This window comes from Ochotona curzoniae, unplaced genomic scaffold (assembly GCF_017591425.1).
Source record: "Ochotona curzoniae isolate NIBS_2020 unplaced genomic scaffold, NIBS_Ocur_1.0 contig_2210, whole genome shotgun sequence".
Taxonomy (NCBI): domain Eukaryota; kingdom Metazoa; phylum Chordata; class Mammalia; order Lagomorpha; family Ochotonidae; genus Ochotona; species Ochotona curzoniae.
This window is the reverse complement of record NW_024465369.1, coordinates 83119-104700: the sequence shown is the minus strand read 5'-3', so window position 1 is coordinate 104700 and position 21582 is coordinate 83119. Positions and strand designations below refer to the sequence as shown.

The 21582-nt window shown below is 40.0% G+C and overlaps 1 protein-coding gene across 1 annotated transcript in view; it reads left to right on the top strand.

The window, feature by feature from the left end:
- Positions 1-648: 648 nt before the first annotated feature.
- ACTR3 (actin related protein 3) overlaps positions 649-21582 on the top strand; it is a 47756-nt gene continuing 26822 nt past the window's right edge. The window contains exons 1-2 of the mRNA XM_040971476.1: positions 649-1020; positions 14538-14593. Of these exons, the coding sequence (XP_040827410.1) occupies positions 977-1020; positions 14538-14593 (100 nt within the window). The 5' untranslated portion in view covers positions 649-976. The remainder of the gene's footprint in view (positions 1021-14537; positions 14594-21582) is intronic.

Here is a 21582-nt window from a genome sequence, read left to right as displayed (position 1 = left end):
TTGCTAGCAGCCCCAAAGGCTGTGAGTGAAGGATGTTCCCTGTAATAATTCGGAGGTCTGCCCTCCTGGTGGCCAGGGGCCTGGCTTTTGGGGAGGGGGCCTCCACTCTCAAGTCCGACAACCATTGTCCAAAGGTAGCCGAAGAAACCCTTGGAGCAAAAAAGGGTCACGGTGCGCGCCTTCGTTCCTGTGCTTCCAGGCTGCGCACCCACTTTCGCACGGAGCTCTTTCCCACCCACGAAAGCAGCCGCTCAAGTTCCAACTATGGCTGCAGGCCACGAACAACGTTTTCCAATTAGGCCCTTCTCCTCCCCCACCCCGGGCACTGGAGATATTCCTGGCCGGCAGGATGTGCTCCCATTCTTTTCTCAACCTCGCACAGAAATAACTAAAACTAAACCAAAGGGTTGAACCGAAAAAAAGCCTTAAAAAAAGAGAGAGAGAGAATGAAGGCTCGGAGCTGCCTCCTCCGCGTCCACCTTTTCGGAAAACCCGGAACGGATGGCGTGGCTGACTGGACCGGAGCCGCGGCGCGTGGCCGCACCTCACTGCGCATGCTCGCTCGCCCCTCCCGCGCGGAACCGGAAGGGGGAGCGCTCGGGGCCTGGGCCTGGCCGGGCCGGGGCGTCGGCACCGGCGGCCATCTTGGCTTCCTGAGGAAAGGCGGCGTGAAGGGGGGAGAAGTTGTAGGGTGGGGGCAGGAGCGAGGAGGAGGGAAGAGAGAGAGAGAGCAGAGGGGGAGGAGGCCGCGGCGGGGCAGGGCGGGGACTGCCTGGCTGCCTGGGTTGCGGAAGTGGTAGCCGCTGGCCGAGCCTGCTGCTTTCTTGCTACTGCTTCGGCTTGCCAGCTTCCCCCCCGGACGGAGAGGGCGGCCCAGCCCGTGGATGGTCTGCAGCTCCCATCTCTTGCCGCCGATCCCTGGTCCCAATCAGCACGGAGCAGACGGCGGCAGCGGCAGCAGCAGGCGAGGAGGAAGATGGCGGGACGGCTGCCGGCCTGTGTGGTGGACTGTGGCACAGGGTAAGGGTGGGCTGGCGGCCGGGGGTGGGGAAACTGAGGCGGACGGAGGAAAATGGCGGGGGAGGGAGGAGGCCGGGAGATGAATGGTGCGGCGAGCTGCCGCCGCCGGCTTGCAAGGGGTGGGGCCCGCAGCCTGCGCCTCCCTCGTCCCCTCTCTGCACCCTCGTGGGAGCGGGCCGGGGGCCGGGGCCGAGGACCCCCGGGGTGGCGTCCTCCTCGCGACCTCCCCGCGATGGGCAGCGCCACCAGAGGAGATCTAGGTGGGGACGGTCTCCTGGTCACTCCAGCGGTGGTCGCCTTGCCCAGCCCACCCGGCTTTTTTTTTTTCTCCTTTTTTTCTTTCTTTCTTTTTTCTCCTTTCCCTTCCTCACCTCAGTTGCCCATGAGCTTAGGGGAGCCAGGGGCTCGAGCGAGAAAAAGAGAAGCTCTCCCTGTGGGTTTTGCAAGACTGCTGTGACAACACTGCCCCGGGTGTGGGTGGGGAAGAGGGAAGAATGGGAAAAAAAAATGGGAAGCCGTGACGGGGCTTTTCGCTCTACCACCCACCTCGTGTCCACTCCCGGTCCATTTCCATCTCCCACAGCGTTCTGACTGGTGAGTCCAGTCCCATTTTAAATCGAGACAGATAAATGTCATAGGTTACTTCTCGGTGCCTCCGAAAAGTCCCCCCCAGTGAGCAAGCGCGCTGCAACTTCCTTAGTTTTGTCAAAGCCGCTTCCTGCTTTCAGTCTTTTATACCCTTATAAGGTAGTTTTTCGTTTCCAACCTGAACACATCTTATGAGAACTTTTCATATTTAAACAAGGTTTCAGAGACACTGCCTTGGCAGGGCTAGACCGCAGTGTGTGGGACAGGGGCGGGAGAAGGGAAGCCAGCACCTTGGGAAGGCAACCTGGTGGTCCCTTCGCTGACGGGAGCTTAAGGTGGAGGGGATGGAGGAATGTGCTTCATGTGCAGGGAGTTGCAGTGTCCTTTACGGAAACGGAGCATGGCTTCCAAGGAGTCCTTCCTTTTGTATCACAGACGTGTAGGAGAGTTAGGGTACAGCCAATCAACTTCCTGTATTTTAAGGTAGAATACGTGTTTTATGGTGACGCATTGAAAGTGGGATTTTCGGTTTTTTGGCCAGTGCAGAACTTATCTCTTTGATTCCCTAAAACACTTTAGTTGTATTTTATTTTGAGGGGAGGAAGTGCTGCTAACCTTTTCTTCCCCCTCTTTTATTTTTCACCCTCTTGTTACTTAAAACGTGGCTTGCCCCTCATTCTCTAAATCAAATGGAGAAGGTAGACTTTCTATTTAAAGTCATTGAAATTTATTTAAATATTAAATAATCAATTGAAATGTTTGTGGTCCTCGTTCTCATAATTTTATACTAGAGTAACAGTTTCTGAAGGAAAAAAGCTGATTGTTGATATTTTTCCTTGGAAAGACCTCACCTCTTTGAGCTTTGGAATACACACATATGTACACAGGACACATGTAATATGTACATATTTAAGTTTCTTGTTAATGTGGTCTCATTTCCCTGAACTGGTGTTTTTAAAAAACTCCTTCCTAACTCTTAATTGCTGAGTAATTTGTGTTGAGGGTCAGTGTTAAAATTAGATGTGGCCTCAGTGGGTAGGACTTTTCTAGTGACGAATACTGCTGCAGCATGAATGGCTAAATGCTGTAGAAATTACTGGATTGTCAATGAAAATAGTGTTGTGATTGTCAGCCTAATAATGCCTTGGTAATAATCTAAGTAGGATGTCACTTTTTCTTTCCATTTGTAGTACAGTTTTGGATATTTCTGAATTAGTATATGAGGTTATCTTATTGAGGTTAACTGTCCTTAAATGACCTCTTTTCTGAAAGGCCAGCTTTGGATTTTAAGTGCTTGCTTGGGGATCAGTATGAGTGAGGAGAGGGGTTGAATTTATACCTGAGGTATTTCTGTTTCATTCTTTCAGTTATTACATTATGCCAATCTCACCTCCTGAGAAGTTGTTAATTGGATGCCTCACATTGGAATGTGACTGATAAGAGGTTTTTTGGTCCTCAGAAGGCTTTTTGGCCTAGCTGCCAACTGTGCAACTTCTAGAAAGTTAGCTTTTCATCTTTATTGGCATATATAGGTTAAGTCCTTGAAGTTGGGTCAGTTAAAAAATTTCTCTTAAATATGGCCTGAACAGGAAATTTTGGGTCCCAGAATATTCTGCCCCCCCCCCCATGCAAACTACATAAAATTTTTGTACTTTATGCTTATGTATTGATCTTGTCAGTTTCTAACTACAATTACTCAGTGTAAGTAAAAAATTATATCCTGAATCGGTTTCCTCATTCCATTTCATTATGAATGTTAAGCAAAAGGTGACCAAAAGAGTAGCTCTATCTCTGAAGCTTGTGGTCTTCCCGTTATTACCCAGTGCTGTAAGAATTAGGAATCATGGAGCATCATCCCCAAATTTTAAATTAGAAATCTTCTTTAAAAAGGAATGACCAAGACTGGGGTCATAAACGGAAACACTAATTTAAAAAAAAATTAGAAACATTTTCTCCATATTTATATCATATCCGCCTAATTTCTGTTCTGCATTGGAGAAGTATTGTTGAGTACAATTTTAGCATGTTGCTTCCGGTTGACGGAGCTTGTTGTTTAAAAGTGAATTACAGAACAAATTTTCTACTAGTGATGAAAAAACATTGAAAGAAAATTTAACAGTAATATTTGTGAAAGTTAAGATTATTCCAAATAGCTTCTTTTTTTATTGTTTTGTTTTTTGGCATGTTTTTAGTTAAATTTTTGCAACATGCAAGTCTAAGAAGAGAACTCCTTATGTCTTACTGCTGTGTTCTAGCTTGGTTCTACAGCTTCACTTGTGATTTTTCCTTTTCCTTTTCCTTCTTACCCTAAAAACTGCATTAACAAATATTTCTGGTGATTATTAGACTAGAGGGATAATACAGCTTGTTATAAAAGGTGTATCCAGGTCCAGAGTGAATTGAGGAATTTCCCTAATTGACTTTAAGCTTCTTGGCAATCTTTAAAATGTAAGCATAAATATTTTGTTGAAGTCAGTGAATGTTTTTATTTAATTCATCCTGTGGCTACATTCCAGAATCTATGTGGATAAAGGACGATCTTGTTTGGGAGCAATGAGAAAGAGCTGGGTGCATGGGGGATGGTTTGTATGGGAAGTTCATGTTTCTTACATGAATTCTGTTCATAATGTTTATGATAATGTTATTTCCCTAAACAGTGTAGAGACTGAAATATTTGTAGTATCTTGTTAACCAAAATTCATTCATTAAAATCCGTCATCCTTTGCTAGGTTATGTTTTGCTTGCTGTTGGAAGTAGATAGCACAGAAGTGCCCCTGTTGAGAAGTCAATTTCTTAGGCTTAGTGAAAATCTTTTTTTCCTCCCGTCCCTTTATCTTGACTGCACCGCTATTGATCTTGAGTTACTATATATATTGTGTCTGGGGAACTTTTCAGCCTTACTGTAAAACACTGTTGTGAATTTTTATTTTTAAGCATAGAAGGGAAAGATCCACTAGTGGAAGACCTGCTGGCCATGCTTTTCACTACCTTATTTGATCTGCAACAGCTATTTTTGCTTCATTTTACAAGTAAGAAACAGTATTAGAGAACTTAAATTATTCTTGTAGTGTCATCTAATTAGTAGGTGGTTTGAGTTGCTGTTTGGACCTAAGTTTTGTATTTGAGCCCTGTGTTTTATTAATTTCAGGGAACCCTGAGCCCTTTTTTAGAACTATGAGCATTTGCTTTATTTATTTATTTTTTTGCTAAAGTTAACTGCTTATTCCTGCTTAAAGTAATCTTACAAAAAAGAAAATCCACCATACCAATTTGATTTAGAGAAGCCTTCATGTCCTTTTATTTCTGAGTATATAAGTTATTAGGGTATTTTCTGATGTTCTTTTATTTTTGAGTAAGTGAGCTATTTGAATACTTTTTTTGTCAGTTTCCGTAAATTGCTTTTTATAAAAAAATACTCTACATTCTGTTTTTAAGGAAATAATAATAATAATTGGCCTTTATCAAGAATTATGTGTGAGAGCCTATGCTAAATGATTAATGAATGTTGCTTTTTCCATCAATCTGAGAAGTATAATGTCTGTTTTATAGACTTGAAGTTACTCTGTTTGCCCAGGGTTTTGTAGCAAGTAAATGTAGCCAAACTGCTGTACTACCTCTCTCATGTGGAGCGTGGCCCCTTGGGTATTTCAGGCTTTTAGATTATGTTTGATTTTTTTTTTCAGAATTATTTTGTAATGCTATAAACATACAAACATTGTTAGTGATGTAAGAGTGACTTACATAGGTAGAAAAAGTAATTGTCAAATTGAGATCTACTACATACTTAGGAACAGGGTAGGCACTCTTGAAATTATAATGAAAATGTTTACTGCAGTCTGCGTCCAACAACCTTAATCAAACAAGCTAAAATCATTTAAAAAAAAAAACAACCTGGATGATAGGCAACTGGATTTAATCAAATGTTAGGATGTGTACTTCTCTGAAAGATAATTGTGTTTAAGAAGTCAAGCAACCTGTATGTCAGATTTGAGCTGTCCTTTTAGGAATTTGGGTGGGTATCTAGATCATTCGCAAAGGGGAAGGAAAATACAAGAGGCAAGACTGGCTGCTTTTTGTATTTAGCCCATTTAGCATGATACATTGCACTGTTCCCCTCCAGTATGAATTGAGTGCAATCTAATAACATGATGTGTAACTAAAACATACAATGTGAAAGGGAACTAGCATTTGTATCAAGCATTTGTATGTCAGTGCAGCTGTGATTGCAAAAAAACACTTGCTTGATATGGATATACATTTTCAGTAAAGGAATGAAATATTGAAAATTGGACTTTGGGAATATAGGTGGAATTAAATACTCTGTGGTCAGTTCTAAATGAGATATTTGAGGTGAAATTATGGAGTTTATTGCATAATAAGAACTCAGATTTTTCCTGAAGGATTAAATGAGCAGAAATTAGGGATAATCAAAAACATCTCTTGTTCAGAATCTCAAGGGTTGGGCCTAGAAATATCAATTCAAATAGGCTTCCTAGATAATTCTTGTTATGCTCTATTCCAATCTCATAAAAGTTTTGCAATGGTGGTGAAGATAGAGTAGAAAATATATATTAGGAAAATATTACTTTTTGTTTAAGATTGATTTATTTAAGAAAGAAAAACAAATATCTTTCATCCACAGAGAGAAGAAGAGAGGGAAAGAGATGTAGATGCATCTTTTCCAACACTGGATCACTGCCCTTGTGGCTGTGACAGCCACGTCTGGAAAGAAACCAAGAGTCCAGAGCTCATCTGAGTGTCTCAGTGAATGGCGGGGGCCTAGTCTTCCTAGCTGCATTAGCAGGCAGCTGGTTTGGAGACAGCATAAGGGTTTGAACCAGCACACTGATGATATAGGATGCCAGTGTCACAGGTGTTGACTTCACAAAAATAACTAGAAAAGGTTTTTCAGTTAGGTGTTTTTTTTTTTTTTGAGGTAAACCTTCACCACGTACTAGCTGTATGATTTGTATACTTGAAACCGTCTGTTCTTTTTACTTTCATTTCATCTGAAGGCCAAAGTATGGCTGATTTCACTCCTCATGTTGCTGCAATGGCTGAGCAGAAACCATGATCATCAGAGGGTTTCATCTGGTTCTCCCAAGTGAATGCCGAACCCCCACACACTTGTACCATCTTCCTGTGCTTTCCCAGGTGTATTAGCAGGGAGCTAGATTGAAAATGGAGCAGCTGGAAATTGAACCAATATCCTTATGGGATACTGGTGTTGCAGGTGGCAGCTTAATTTTCTATGCTACAGTACCAAGTCTATTTGCCTGCTCCCCTCCTTTTAAAGATAACACATTAAGAAGATGGAGAGTGGAATACTTGTAGCCTTAGTTTCTTGTCTCTTGCATTTCTTGGCCCTGCATATCTCACTTCCCTACAGAATGACTGAACACTTCTTTCCAGTAGGAGTAGTTTATTCATTTGAGAGCTTGTGAAGGAAGGATGGATTATAAGTAGGTTTCAATGAAGATTGCAAAATTGTGAGCTTGAGTGATGGGACAGTAATTGAATTAGTTTTAAGAAAATAGAAAGGACCAACACAATGGCTCAACTGGCTAGTCTTCCACCTGTAAGTTCTGCATCCCATATAGGCACCTGTTTGTGTCTTGCCTGTTCCACTTCCGATCTAATTCCCTGCTTGTGGCCTGGGAAAGCAGAAGAGATGGCTCCTGGCTTCGGAACAGCTCAGCTCCCTCCAGCTGTTTCAGCATTTGGGGAGTGAACCAGTGGATGAAATCTGTAAATCTGCCTTCCAATTTTTAAGAAAATGGGTGAAATCAGAATTTGTAATGATGTTATAATGATTAATGATGATCTGTGATTGGAAATGTCCTAGAGAAAGTTAAAAACTTAGAAGTAAATGTGAAAATTTGGGAGTCACAGCAATTTATTAAATTAAATCTGACAGAATGAGAGAACTGAAGTAGAACATTTAAAGCATTGTGTTTACATGGTCCAGATTCTTGAGCATCAGAAGAATGAGGGCATGTATGTGGCTGTGAAGAGGCATGACTTACATTGGTTAGTCTACTTGCTAAGAACAAAATCCTTCAGCAGGAGAGTGTAACCCAAGGTAGGGCTAAATTTAACGTTCCTTGTCCAGCATTTTGATTGCACCTTGTGTCTCAATATGTGGAAATACCTAAATGATTAGAATAGGGGCATTTTAAAAATGTGATTCTAAACAGTATATTTCTTAGAACAGAATTCCATTATAAGAAAAGCATTTTAGTGCTCCCTTGTAGTTTTTGGAGAACTTGTATCCTCCCCCCGCTTTTTAATGATGTTACTTACCTATAATAACTACAAGCATAAAACAGCAAGAGCAAAGCAGTTAAAAATTACTTTACAAAAATGTGCACAATAGTTTACCAAACACTTGTAATATTCATGAACTGTTATTAAACCATACAAGATATAGTTATGTTATTGAATCACTGTTTTAGATTTGGTTCAAGATAGGATAGTGATTGTGTTTGTTTTGTAACTTTGTCTAGGACTTTATAACATAAACCATAAATGTTACATAATTAATACCATAAAAAAGATAGTGTCTAATTTTTCAGAAGGATTATTTGATGAAATTATATTAGGGTGTTTTTTTTTTCAAAGTTCTTTTCAGACATGCTATATACAACCAAGAAAGAAATTTTCTTGAATTTGATCTGCATATTCTTTTTGTTGTTGTTGTTAGTTTTTTTTTTTTTTAAGATTTATTTATTTTTATTACAAAGTTAGATAGAGGAGGACAGACAGAGAGGAAGATCTTCCGTCCGATGGTTCACTCCCCAAGTGACTACAATGGCCAGTGCTGTGCCGATCCGAAGCCAGGAGCCAGGAACCTCTTCCAGATCTGCCACGCGGGTGCAGGGTCCCAAGACTTTGGGCTGTCCTCGACTGCTTTCCCAGGCCACAAGCAGGGAGCTGGATGGGAAGTGGAGCTGCTGGGATTAGAAGCAGCGCCCATATGGGACACCAACGCATTTAGAGCGAGGACTTTTAGCCGCTAGGGCACCGGGCCTGATCTGCATATTCTTTTATACAATTATTTCTTGTCCCCAACCCTGATACAAGCAAGATTTTACAGGACTTCGTGCATTTTAGGATAATCAAAACAATTGAAGAGTAGAGCAGTCTTAGACGGGTGCACAGAGAAATCTCCAATAATCTAGCTAGTGAAGAATAACTGAACTCTGCATCCTACCTAGTGAGGTCTAGGAAAAGCCAAGTCGGGAGCCTGACCAGTAAGGCAGAGGCTGAGCAGTTACAGGCCAGCACTTTCCTATTTGTTCAAAGCTTTCTATATTAGTCTTTCTGTCTATCTGAGCTAATTTTGGGGCTCCTGAGTGACCCTGATGGTCATTATAAGAGAGGATAGGGAGCCAAAGTTGGAACTAAATAAGGACAGAGAAAGCTTCTCTCCTGAGTCCAGAAGGAAATTTACAATTCTATCTCTGAGGACCACCCGGGGCTCCTGGCTGTTGCTCTTATATCATCAGGCCCTATGAGGAGGGTTTTGGGTTGCTTCAATCCTGTGTGGGAGAGCCAATAGGAACTGCTGACCCTGATACATTCTAAGAAGAGTATTCATCTGTAATGATGCTGAATATTCCTTCTTTAGGCATTCTCTCTTTTTTGCTCTTGTCATTTATTAATGCAGTGATGATGCAGAGAAGCGTGCATTCATGTGTTCTCAATATTTAGTGTAAATGAGAGGTTGCGAAGAGTACGGAAAGAAAAGGCATGTTGGCAGATGTTGGTTCAAATACTTGAGCTCTCCTCTCTGCGTTGGAGATATGCATAGAGTTCCTGGCTGCAGGTTTGGGACTGACTGGCCCTGCTTATTGTGTGCATTTTGGAAGTGAAACTGGATGGGAGGTAGATCTCATTCCATCTGTCTCTATTCCATTGCTCTGCCTTTTAAATAAATAAAAGTGAATGTGTACTTAAGAAAATAAAAAGAATTGAAAAATAACATAATGTCTATTACTTATATTTTAAATAGTACTGAGGCCTAATACACACATCCAAAATTTTTAATATTCTGTTGTAATGCAGAGGCATCCTGTAGAACGTAAATGAAATTGTCATTAAACTAAGTTCTTTGTGTATGTGTTACACTGTGAGATATCTGGAAAAATTACTTTCATGAAATAAATCCTCTCCTGAGAAAATACACGTTTTTAATGTTTCAGAGATTTAAATATTTTTTTAAGATTTGTAAAAAATATTTTTATTGAAAGGCAGATATACAGAGAGGAGAGCCAAAGAGAAAGGTCTCGCATCCACTGGTTTACTCCCCAAGTGGCTGCGTGGGCTAGATCTAAGCTGATCCGAAGCCAGAGCCAGGAGCTTCCTCTAGGTCTCCCACACGGATGCAGGGTCCTAAGACTTTAGACCATCCTCACTGCTTTCCCAGGCCACAAACAGGGAGCTGGATGGGAAGTGGAGCAGCTGGGACATAAACTGGTGCCAATATGATCCCAGCATACAAGTTGAGGACGTTAGCCACTAGGCTAGTACATTAGAACAAAAATTAAAATAATTAAAATTTAGTTATTTAAAGCTGTATTGCATTAAATGTGTATACGGTCAGTGTTGCAACACAGAGGTTTAAATTGACACTTAATACTGTGACTTGACCCATACTGTGTCATGGCCGCTTTGCTTCTGATCTAGCTCCCTGCTCATGCTCCTGGGAAGGCAGCAGAATTTGACCTACTACTTGAACCTCTGTCATCTGCACCTCTGTTGCAGCCAGCTAAGGAGTGATCTAGTTGAAGGAAGATGTCTCTGTTTCTCTCTCTCTCTTTGTCACTCTGCCTTTCAAGTAAGAAACACTTTAAAAAGATGGAATGTATTCATATCAGCCATTTCAACCTCTTGTATGCCTTTTTGGTTGAGATTTTTTTTTAATTCTTTATTTTATTTGAAGAGAGTGATAGAAAAATTAGGAGCCACATGCTTCTTCTGCATCTGCCACGGGCTTGCAGAGGCCCAAGGATGGGCCATCCTCTGCTGCTTTCCCAAACACATTATCAGGGAGCTGGATCAGAAGTGGAGCAGCCTAGACCCATATGGGATGCTGGTGCCTCTGGTAGGAGCTTAGTCACAGTGCAGACACCTCTTTATAAATTTTGTTTTTGAGAGACTAAGTTACTACTTTTTTTAGAAATCCAAATAAATAGATACTATCTATAATTCCTATTTTAAAGGTAATGAAATGAAAATAGTACTAGAATTTGAGCCCCACCCCACTCCCTACAGTCTCATTTCAGAGCTAGTTATTCTCTTGTTCCTGTTTGGGATATATTGTTGTTAACAAGAGCGGTTTTTGAGTGTTCATCTCAAACATCCATACTGAAAACCATTTTTACAACTACTGCTTTTTAGTACAAATGTGAAAAAATACAGGGAGGTCTTAGTGGATCAGTATATTGATATCGTTCATTGCTGCATTAATTGTATATATGTAGTTACATGCTACTTGAAAATGAAGGCGTATATATATTTGAAGCTGCAATTTGAAGTCATTCCTCTCATTAATACATGTAAGTCACAAATGAAAAGTCAAGAGTCACTTTAAAAAAGATGCCCTTGAAAAAGCAAAGTTTTTTTCATTAAATATGACTTAAATATGGCACTTGAATCTGAAAATAATTGCTATTTTAAAAAGGTTTTTTGAAAACCTTGTTTTGGGTGGGGGGGGGGGTGATACAGAAAGAAGAGAACACATAAATCCTTCATCTGCTGCTTCACTCCCCAGATGGGAGCAGTGATGAACTGTGGGCCAAGTTGATACCACAAACTTCCACTTACTTGGGCTAACTCCCACTCCTTTCCTATGCCATTAGCAGAGAGCTGCATCAAAGGTGCAAGTGGCCAGGACTTGAACTGGCACCCAATCTGAGGTGCAGACAGCTTTACGGGCCATACCCACAGTGCCAGCCTCAGCACTCAGAATTGCAGTAAAAAGTTTTATGTTCCCTGTTGAAAATCTTATTTTTTGTTTTGTTTTGTTTTTTGGTTTATATTAAATAAATAAAATTGATAGAGGAAAGGAAAGGAACTTTTGGGGGATTTTTTGGAGGATTAGTTTTTTTTATTCAGATTGAGAATTTTATTGTTTTGGGTCTTCATGGCTCTTTGGTTTTGAAAGTTCTTGTTGAAGGCTGATATCTTCTTACCCATAAATTCTTTTTTTTTCTTTATTTTTGATAATCTTTACATAGTTAATTAGGGCAAAAAGATTCAAGGGCTACAGGAAAGTGGGTAAGGCCATTATTTGCACATTGTTTTTTTAATGTATCTGGGATAAAGGGAGAAGCCCCTCCCAGTCTCCCACCCATCCCAGGTCCCTGATGTGGGGTATTTTCCAAAGGTCTTGCTTAAGTGGTTTTGATAGTTCAACAGTTATGAATTGCTGCCCATCTTCCCATTCTAAGCATGATGAGGTGAGGTTGTTGAAGAATCCACTGATTGACATAATCCATCTTAGAGTCTCCGTTTGCCCAGTTTTTCACTGCCAACATATGGCTGAGGTAATTGACTGACTTGTTCCGTTGTCTGTCTTTTCATCCTTGAATTCTTAATACTGTTGCTACCATCGAGTAAAGGTATTTGTTGATTGCCGTTGTAAAATGTATTAATAACTTGCCTAGTTTGTGCCACTTTGTCTTGCTGTTAGGAAAGCTAAAACAAGAAATAAAACTTCTTTGCTTTAAAAGAATAAACTTTAAAGTTTGTCAGAAGATTCTGAAAAGTGGAAATGAGGGACATAACTTGAGGCCATTTAGACTACACCAACAAAATTATTGCAACTAATAAAGCAAACAAACACACACACACACACACACAGAGGGAATTATTGAAAGGCTATGATATAGATCATAATTAGAAAGCTCAACACCTAAATTTAGAAAAGGAGCCGTGAATAAAGGAGGCAGAGTAGCAGGTCACCCCCTCAGTTGTGCTGTAAGCCTCAATTCTAAGCTATTTTATCATTCAAAATGTAAAGTTCTGACTTAAGCTCATTGGGTCAAGACGTAGACCATATGTTAGGGTAGCACATAAAGCTGTGAAAGGATAGTGTCGGTTTCACCTGGAACAGAACTGTCTGGTTTTGCTCTAGACTACGACTTAATCATTGGTGAGTCCCTCAGAATAGAAACAGGAATTAGTGTTCACCACAAGAGAAAAGATAGGAATGGGTTGCCTAGTTTTCATTTCACCACAGTTTCTTTCAGTGTGATAACTGCTTGATTTACTACTAATTATCAGCTGATGAAACATTCTTCTTTAAAAGACTACTTTTATTTTTATTGGGTGAATTATTTATTTTTAAGAGTGAGTTTTTCTTACCAGGACACCCATTCTAGGATCTGTATATCTCTGTATTAGTTTATCTGAAGTGTTTTAGGATATATGAAGTTTATCCTAGGTACTTCAGTTTGTACATTAATTTGCTAGGATCAGCTTTTATTTTTCTTCTGATGTAAAACTGCAAGAAAGGTTTTAAATTTTTTTCACATAGAATATTTGAATATATTTACAGAATATTTGAAGGGATTTAGTTAGAATAATAAAACATTTCAAAAGGTTGTTTTTTTCTTATGTGTGATTATCTAATCCATTTGACATGCATAATTCTTTAACTTGGTTTTAAAACTTAAATATCTTCCAAAGAGGTATTTTTTTTCCTTTTACATTAGAAAATATTCTGCAAATGGTATTTGAGTCCAGTAATACCACAGCAGTTTACCTACCTAGTATTTAGCAGTGGGTCTCAATATAGAAAATAAATTTTTTGTTTTTAAAACCTGCTCACAATTAAAAGCTTTTTCTATATAGCCAGAAGGTCTCTAGCTGTCTCCTAAGTTGCCTGCAGAACATTTCTTATAAAGCTCAACCTTTATAGTTTGTAATCAGGCTTCTGATTAGAAAACTTAAATAATTTTATTTGAAAGAGGTGGCCAGAGAGACACAGATACACATGCCCCCCTGCCATACACATACCTACCGTTGCTCAGCTGACTGCACCAACCAGAGCTGGGCCAGACAACGCCAGTTAAAAGCCAAGGAGTCAGTCTATGAGGTACCAGCTAGTTGAACTATCACCTGCTGCGTCCCAAAGTGCATGTTAATAGGAAGCTGGAATGGAGAAGAGAGTTGGAACTGGATCCCAGACACGCTGACATGGGTTGGGAGAGACCTAAGCAGCAGCTTAATTCCTGTAGCAAAGACCTTCTCCATAGTTACTGTTTTCATCGTTTTGATAAGAATAGCAATAAAATTTTTAAAAAATTTACATGGTCATATATTAAGATGTTACGGGAATGTGTATAACAGAATGACTCCTTGTTGTTTCTATTACCTAACCATTTCTTTTCCCTGAAGGTAACCAGATTTACTGGTTGTTCAGTATTTCAGCTATGTATTGCAGAAATCATTTGTATCTGTGCAATTAAATTTTTTATATGTGTCTAGCCCTACCTCTACTTTTATACAAATAAAGCTTACTTGACAAATTGTTCTGTACCTTGAATTTTTCATTTAGCAATACATTTTCGAGGGTTTTTTTTTAATATGTATAAGTAAATAACCTCTAATGTGAATTGAACATACTGGCTCATTTTCTGTTTGATTTATATGTATGTAATTTCATAATAATGCCAGCCAGTAGCAAATTTTGGAGCAGAATTTCTCTCCCAAAATTGTTTATTGTGTATAATTTTGAAACTGTTATGCAAGAAACATGAACCTATACTATGAATCATGTTACACGAACCTATACTATGAAACATTTCTTTATTATTTGCCTTTAGTGGGATCCTGATTCATAAAATAGAAATCTAATAATTAAAGTTATAATTGTTGAGCTGTTAGTAAAGTCCTTGTAATTTTCTTTTTTTGTTTTGCAGATATACTAAGCTAGGATATGCTGGAAACACGGAACCACAGTTTATCATCCCTTCCTGTACGTATTGCTTTAAGTCACAATTTAAAGATCTCTCAGAAATAAATGATCTTTTTCATAGTAATTAAAAGTAATCAATTCTGATGTTCTGTAAGATTTATTTCTTTAAAAACTTTTATTGGCACCCCTGACAGGTATTTGCTGGGGAGAGAGAATTCTGGGGGCTCCCTGCTCGTTGCTTTAGTGCCCTCCAGGATTTCTATGTGGGTATCTCAGGTGGCTGTGAGGAATCCTAGTACTTGGGCCATTATTTGCTGCTCTCACAGTAGCATTAAAATTCAGTCCAGGAAACTGGGTTGCAAGTAGAAGGGCTGGGACTTGAATTGACACTCTGAAACAAGGTTCAGGCATCCCTGGTGACAGTTCATCCACCGTGCTACAATGCCTGCCCTAGGAGTCGATGACTTTTATGGATCTGCATCACGGGAGCAGCCTGGACTTGAACCAGCACTCACATGGGATGCTCATGTTGCAGGTGGCAGCTTAATGTGCTTCACCGCAATTATGGCCCCCAGAGTTCTTTATATATTCAACTTCTGGATAATAACCCATTATTAGATGTTTAACTTACAACCATCTTTCCCCCATTCTGTGAGTTATTTTCATTGTTGATTAAATTGTTTTGCTGTGCATAAGTTCTTCGATTTGATGAAATCCCATTTGTCTATTTTACTTTTATTGCCCGTGCTTTTGGTGTTTTGGTGTCTTGGCTAGAAAATCCTTGCACATTCAATGTTCTGAAGTGTTTCTTGTAACAGTTTCGAAGTGTCAGGTCTCACATTTAGGTCTTTAATCCATCTTGAGCTTTTTTTTTTTTGGTAAATGATAATATGGGCCTAATTTTGTTCATGTAAATATTGGTATCCATTTTGTATCTATTCAAGAAACTACCATTTCCCCCTTGCACGTTTTTAGCAAGTATGTCAAAGATCAGTTGGCCATGAATGAGGGCTTAATTTCAGTGTATGTGTTGTATTCTTTTGGCCTGTTGATCTGTTTTTATGGCAATACCATGCTGTTTTGTTTTACTTGAAACACAGAGTTAGAAAGAATCAGACACAGAGCAGACTTCTGTCTACTGCTTCACTCCTGAATGGCTGTAATTGCTGAACCTGAATCAATCTGAAGCTGGAGAATGAGGAGCTTCTTCTAGGTCTCCCACGTGGATGCATGGGCCTGAGCACTGTTCCACTTTTCCAGGCACATTAGCAGGGAGCTGTATTAGAAGTAGAGGAGCTGTAATTCAGACTGGCACCAATATAGAATACCAGTGCCAGGGGCAGAGGCTTTACTCAGTATACAACAGCGTTGACCTCACCATGTTGCTTCAAGTCAGGAAGGTTATGCTCCTTTGTTCTTTATGCCAAAGATTGCTTTGGCTGTTCATGGTATTTTTGGATTCCATATAAATGTTAGTAATGTCTTTTCTAGTTCTTTGATAAATGTCATTGGCATTTTGATCAGGATTACCTTGAGTGTATAAATTCTTTTTTGCAATACTTTTTTTTTAAAGATTTATTTTTTTCTTATTACAAAGTCAGATATACATAGAGGAGGAAAGACAGAGAGGAAGATCTTCCGTCTGAAGGTTCACTCCCCAAGTGAGCGCAAAGGCCGGTTCTGTGCCGATCCGAAGCCAGGAAACCAGGAAACCAGGAACCTCTTCTGGGTCTCCTACACAGGTGCAGGGTCCCAAAGCTTTGGGCCATCCTCGACTGCTTTCCCAGGCCACAAGCAGGGAGCTGGAAGGAAAATGGAGCTGCCAGGATTAGAACTGGCACCCATATGGGATCCCGGCGCGTTCAAGGCGAGGACTTGAGCTGTTAGGCCATACCGCCAGGCCCGCAATACTTTAAAAATATATAATTTATTTTCATCTACTTGAAAGGTTCGCTAACTGAAAGAGAGAGAGACATCCAGTGGTTGGTGGAGGGGAGGAAGTGGCATCTGCTTCACTCCCTATGCTTGCGGTGGCCAGTACTGAGCCAGACGTCAGGAGCCAGGAATTCACCTTGAGGGTGGCTTGAAGCCTAGGCACTGAGCTCTCTCCTGCTGTCTGCTAACATGCATTAACAGAGAGCTTGATTGGAAATGATGCAGCGGGCACTCTGTTGGCATTCTGATACGGCATCTGGGCATCCCAAGCTGTGACTTAATCCTTTTGTGCTCCTATATGAACATGTTAATGATAGTTATTCTTCCAATTTTTGAACATGTGATTTCTTTCTGTTTGTTTGTATCCTCTTTGTTTTACCAGTGATTTGTAATTATTATTGTTGAGATCTTTCACTGCTTTAAATTTATAGTGTATTAATATATTTTTAGCTATTGGAAATGAGACTACATTTTTTTCTCAGAGAATTCTATTGGTTTATAGTTATACTAATTTCAATTTTCTGTCCTGCAAGCTTGCAGAATGTATTAACTCTAATAATTTTTTGTAGAGTTTTTGGAATTTTTAACTTACTTACGAAATCATGTCATCTGCAAACAGTCACAATTTCATGTGTTTCTTCCCAATTTGGCTGCCCTTTATTTCTCTTGCCTTCAGTAACTTACTGAGTAAGAATGGTGAAAATGTCTTGTTCCAGATTGTAGAGAGAAAAAGAAAAGCTTCAGTTTCCCCCATTCTATAGAATATAATAGTGTGTGTGTGTGTTATATTGTTGCTATACCTAATTCTGTTAGTATTTGTTTATTTTATTTTTTAAAGATGTGTTTATTTTTATTGGAAAGGTAGATCAGATTTGCAGAGAGAAGGAGAGACAGAGAGAAAGCTCTTCATCCATTGGTTCACTCCCCAAATGGTAACAATGACTGGAGCTGAACCAATCTGAAGCTAGGAAGCACGAGCTTCTCCCAGGTGTCTCACGTGGGTACAAGGTCCCACACGGGGATGAAGGTCCCTGCTTTCCCAGGCCACAAGAAGGGAGCTGGATGGCAGTGAAACAGCTGGGACATGAACCCATGAACCGGTGCTCATATGGAATCTTGGCATTTGCAAGTGAGGTTTTAGCCATTGAGCCATTATGCTGGGCCCCAGAGTTTTTGTTGTTTAAAACAATATGCTAAATTTTACTAAATGTGTTTTTTCTATTGAGATAACTGGGTTTTTTTGTCCTTCATTCTGTTGATGCAGTATATCACATGTATTGACTTGTATTTGTTGAACCATCCTTGCATCCTTTTGATGAAATCATACTTGCCCATGGTGAATGACTTTAAATGTGCTGTTGGGTTTGCTAATGTATATTTTTTTTAAAAGAAAAATTTGTTTATTAAGAATACTGGCCTGGGGCCCGGCAGTGTGGCCTAGCTGCTAAAGTCCTTTCCTTGAACGCACTGGGATCCCATATGGGCGCCGGTTCTAGTCCCGGCAGCTCCACTTCCCATACAGCTCCCTGCTTGTGGCCTGGGAAAGCAGTCAAGGATGGCCCAAAGCTTTGGGACCCTGCACCTGCATGGGAGACCCGGAAGACGTTCCTGGATCCTGGCTTCAGATCGGCATAGCATCAGCGATTGCGCTCACTTGGGGAGTGAATCATCAGACGGAAGATCTTCCTCTCTGTCTCTCCTCCTCTCTGTATATCTGATTTTCCAATAAATAATAAATAAATCTTTAAAAAAAAAAAAGAATGCTGGCTTGTAGAATTCTTTTCCTGTTGCATTTTTATTTGCTTTTGGTATCAAAGTACTGTTGTCCTTCTATGAGTTTATGAAAATCTCTTCCTCTTTTGCTTTTTGAGCTAATTTAAGAAGAGTTGGTATTAATTCATTGGTAGACATTTAGTAAAATTGAGCAGTGAAGCCTCTGGTCTCAAGCCTGCCTTCACTTGCTGGTACATTTTTTTGTTTTAAATCATTATTGATTGCATCCTGCACTCAGTTGACCATTTTAGGTGTTTTTTGTCCTTATGATTTAGTTTGGGATAGTATGTGTGTTTAAGAATTTGACCATTTCTTCTACATTAGTGCCACATGATTATTCGTAGTAATCTTTTTAACAGCCCCATATTTCCTTGGTGTTAAGTGATTACATCTCCATTTTTATCTCTAATTCTGTGTATTTGAACCTTACCATTTTTTTTCTTTTCAGTTCTTTGTTCCATTGTTTTATCTGTGTATGTGTATTTTTAAGTCTGCCATTTGTGCTCTTGAGTTTTGTTTTTCTTTATTTTCACCAATTCTGGGTTTGGTTTGTTCTTTAGTTCCTTGAGGTGCAGTGGTAAGTTGTTGGAGACATTTCTATTTTATGATGTAGGCGCTGATTGAAGTTGCCTTGCAGTGTTGTTTTTGCTGCATCCATAGGTTGCAGTGTTGTGTTTTCATTGTGGTATGTTTCAGGAAAATTTGAAATATCCTTGTTGATTTCTTCCTGAGCTACTAGTTGCTCAGGATTAGATTGTTCAGCTTCCACAGATTTGTGTGATTTATAATGTTTTCCTTAGTAATTTCTACTTTTATTGTGTTGTGGTTCAAAAAAATAGTCATTATATTTCTGTTCCTTTAAATTTGTTTAGACTTTTTTTAAAGCTTGTGATTGATATATCTTGACATCCATTCCATGTGCTGTTAAAGAATGTGTAGTCTGTAATTGTTGGATGGAAAGATCCCTTTGATGTGGTGTGCAGTTTATCTCTGCAATTTATTTGTTGATTTTTCTATCTAGAAGATTGTCTATTTCAGAAACTGGAGTTTTAAAATTCTTTTGCTGTAATGTATATCGGGTCGGAACTTAAAAAAAAATAATTTAGTTATTTTGAAAGTTAGAATTAATGGAGATGTGGAGTTGAGAGGAGAGGTTGACAGATGCCCCTGGTAAGTGCAGTGGCTAGGCTGAAGGCAAGAGCCAGGAGTTTTTTGGAAGTGTCCCCATTACTGGCAGAGACTGAAAATCTGGGTCAGGGTTTGCTGCTTTCCCGGGCCACTAGCGGGGAGCTGGGTTAAAAATGGGGCTTCTGTGACATGAACTGACATTGCAGGGATTGGCTTTCCTCACTTTGCCACAGCAGTGTCCTCTCCTTTTAAAACTGTTATTACTGCTTTATGTAGTTGGTTACATTATGGTGCATATATGTTTACAAATGTCATTCCGTCAGGGTGGCCACAGTAGATGTAGTTGGTTAATCTTCGCCTGTGATGCACCATTCCATCTGGGCTCCAGTTCGTGTCCCTGCTGCTCCAATTCCAATCCAGCTCTCTGCTTGGAATGCCTTCGAAAAGCAGTGGAGGATGACCCAGAACTTGGGTCCCTGTACTCAAGTGAGAGACCTAGAATAAGAAATTGGCTCCTACCTTCAGAAAGGCCCAGCTCTGGCTGTCGCAGCCATTTGGGGAATGAACCAGCAGATGGAACCCCTCTCTCGTTTTTCCCTCTTTGTCTCTGTAACTTTTTCAAGAAGACAGTCTTTTTTTTTTTTAATGTTATTTTCCCTTGCTAGATTGAACCTTTCATCATTATAGAATAGCCTTCCTGATCTCTTTTTTTTAAAACTGCTTTTGATTCAGAATATTTTATCTGATAAAAGTATTGCTATTTTTTGCTTCCTTTTGAGTTCCAGTTGCATGAAATATCCTGTTTCATCCTTTCACTTTTTATCTCTGTCCTTCAAAATGAGAATGTCCTTACAAGTGAATTTTTTGTTAACAGTATACAGTTATATTTCACTTTCTTTTGTCCGTTTTTATTTATTTATTTGAAAAGGTGTTAGAGACAGAAGGACAGGCAGATCTTCCATCTGCTAGTTCACTCCCCGTTTGACTGCAACAGCCATATCTGAACCAGGGGAAAGCCATTCAGGAACTCCTTCTTTGTCTCCCACAGGCCTAAGTTCTTGAGCTGTCATCTGCTGTTTTTCCCGGACTAATACTAGATCCTGAGTCGGGGCAGAGCAGATAGGACTTGAACTAGCACTCTGAGTAGGGATACTGCTCATGGCACAAGAACAGGTTTATGGCCTAGTGGCTAAAGTCCTCACCTTGAACGCACTGGGATCCCATATGGGCGCCGGTTCTAGTCCCGGCAGCTCTACTTCCCATCCAGCTCCCTGCTTGTGGCCTGGGAAAGCAGTCGAGGATGGCCCAAAGCCTTGGGACCCTGCACTCGTGTGGGAGACCCGGAAGACGTTCCTGGATCCTGGCTTCGGATCGGCATAGAATCGGCCGATGCGCTCACTTGGGCGGACGGAAGATCTTCCTCTCTGTCTTTCCTCCTCTCTGTATATCTGACTTTCCAATAAATAATAAATAAATCTTTAAAAAAAAAAGAACACCCATTTTTTAATTCATGCAGTCTCTGAATTAGAGAAGTTATTCCACTGACATTTGATTTAATAAGTGACAGACAATGTCTTGTTACTTCCCATTTTTTAACTTTTTTCTGCTTTTATTGTAGTTCCTTTGCATCTTTTCTCTTTGTCTTCATTTGTGAGGAAGTGGGGGAGGGGTGGTGTATGCACTGACTTTTACAATTATAAGAAAATGAAGAGCTGTGGTTTCTCACCTGGCTTCCATAGCTCTTGTGAAGGCAGCTTGCTATGTGTTGAGCTTTTGTGTTGCTGTTTGTGTGGGTAGGTATTCTCAGAAACTTCTCAGTTCATCATCATGGCTCCCTATTCATACATATCTATATTGAAGAACTGGTTTGTTTTCTGTTTTTTGCATTTGATTTTTTTGTCTGTTTTAAGAACTTGGTGACATGATGTGAATTCTTCTAATGACTAGTACTTGGTATTAGCGGTTTTTAATGTAATGCTAAACCATTGTGTATTCTCATTAGTTTCCTGAGGCTGCAGTTTCGAAGCAGCAGAAACTTAGCGACACTGTGGTTTTGAAGTAGAAAATGAATGTTAACATCAGGGTAATGCTCTTCTTAATTGTTCTAGGGCAGAAATCTTCCTTACAGTGTCTAGATTATTTTTCCATGATGCACTTTTATAAGTATAGGAGCCCATCCCTCCATCTTGTCTTCCTCCCTTCCTATTTTCCCT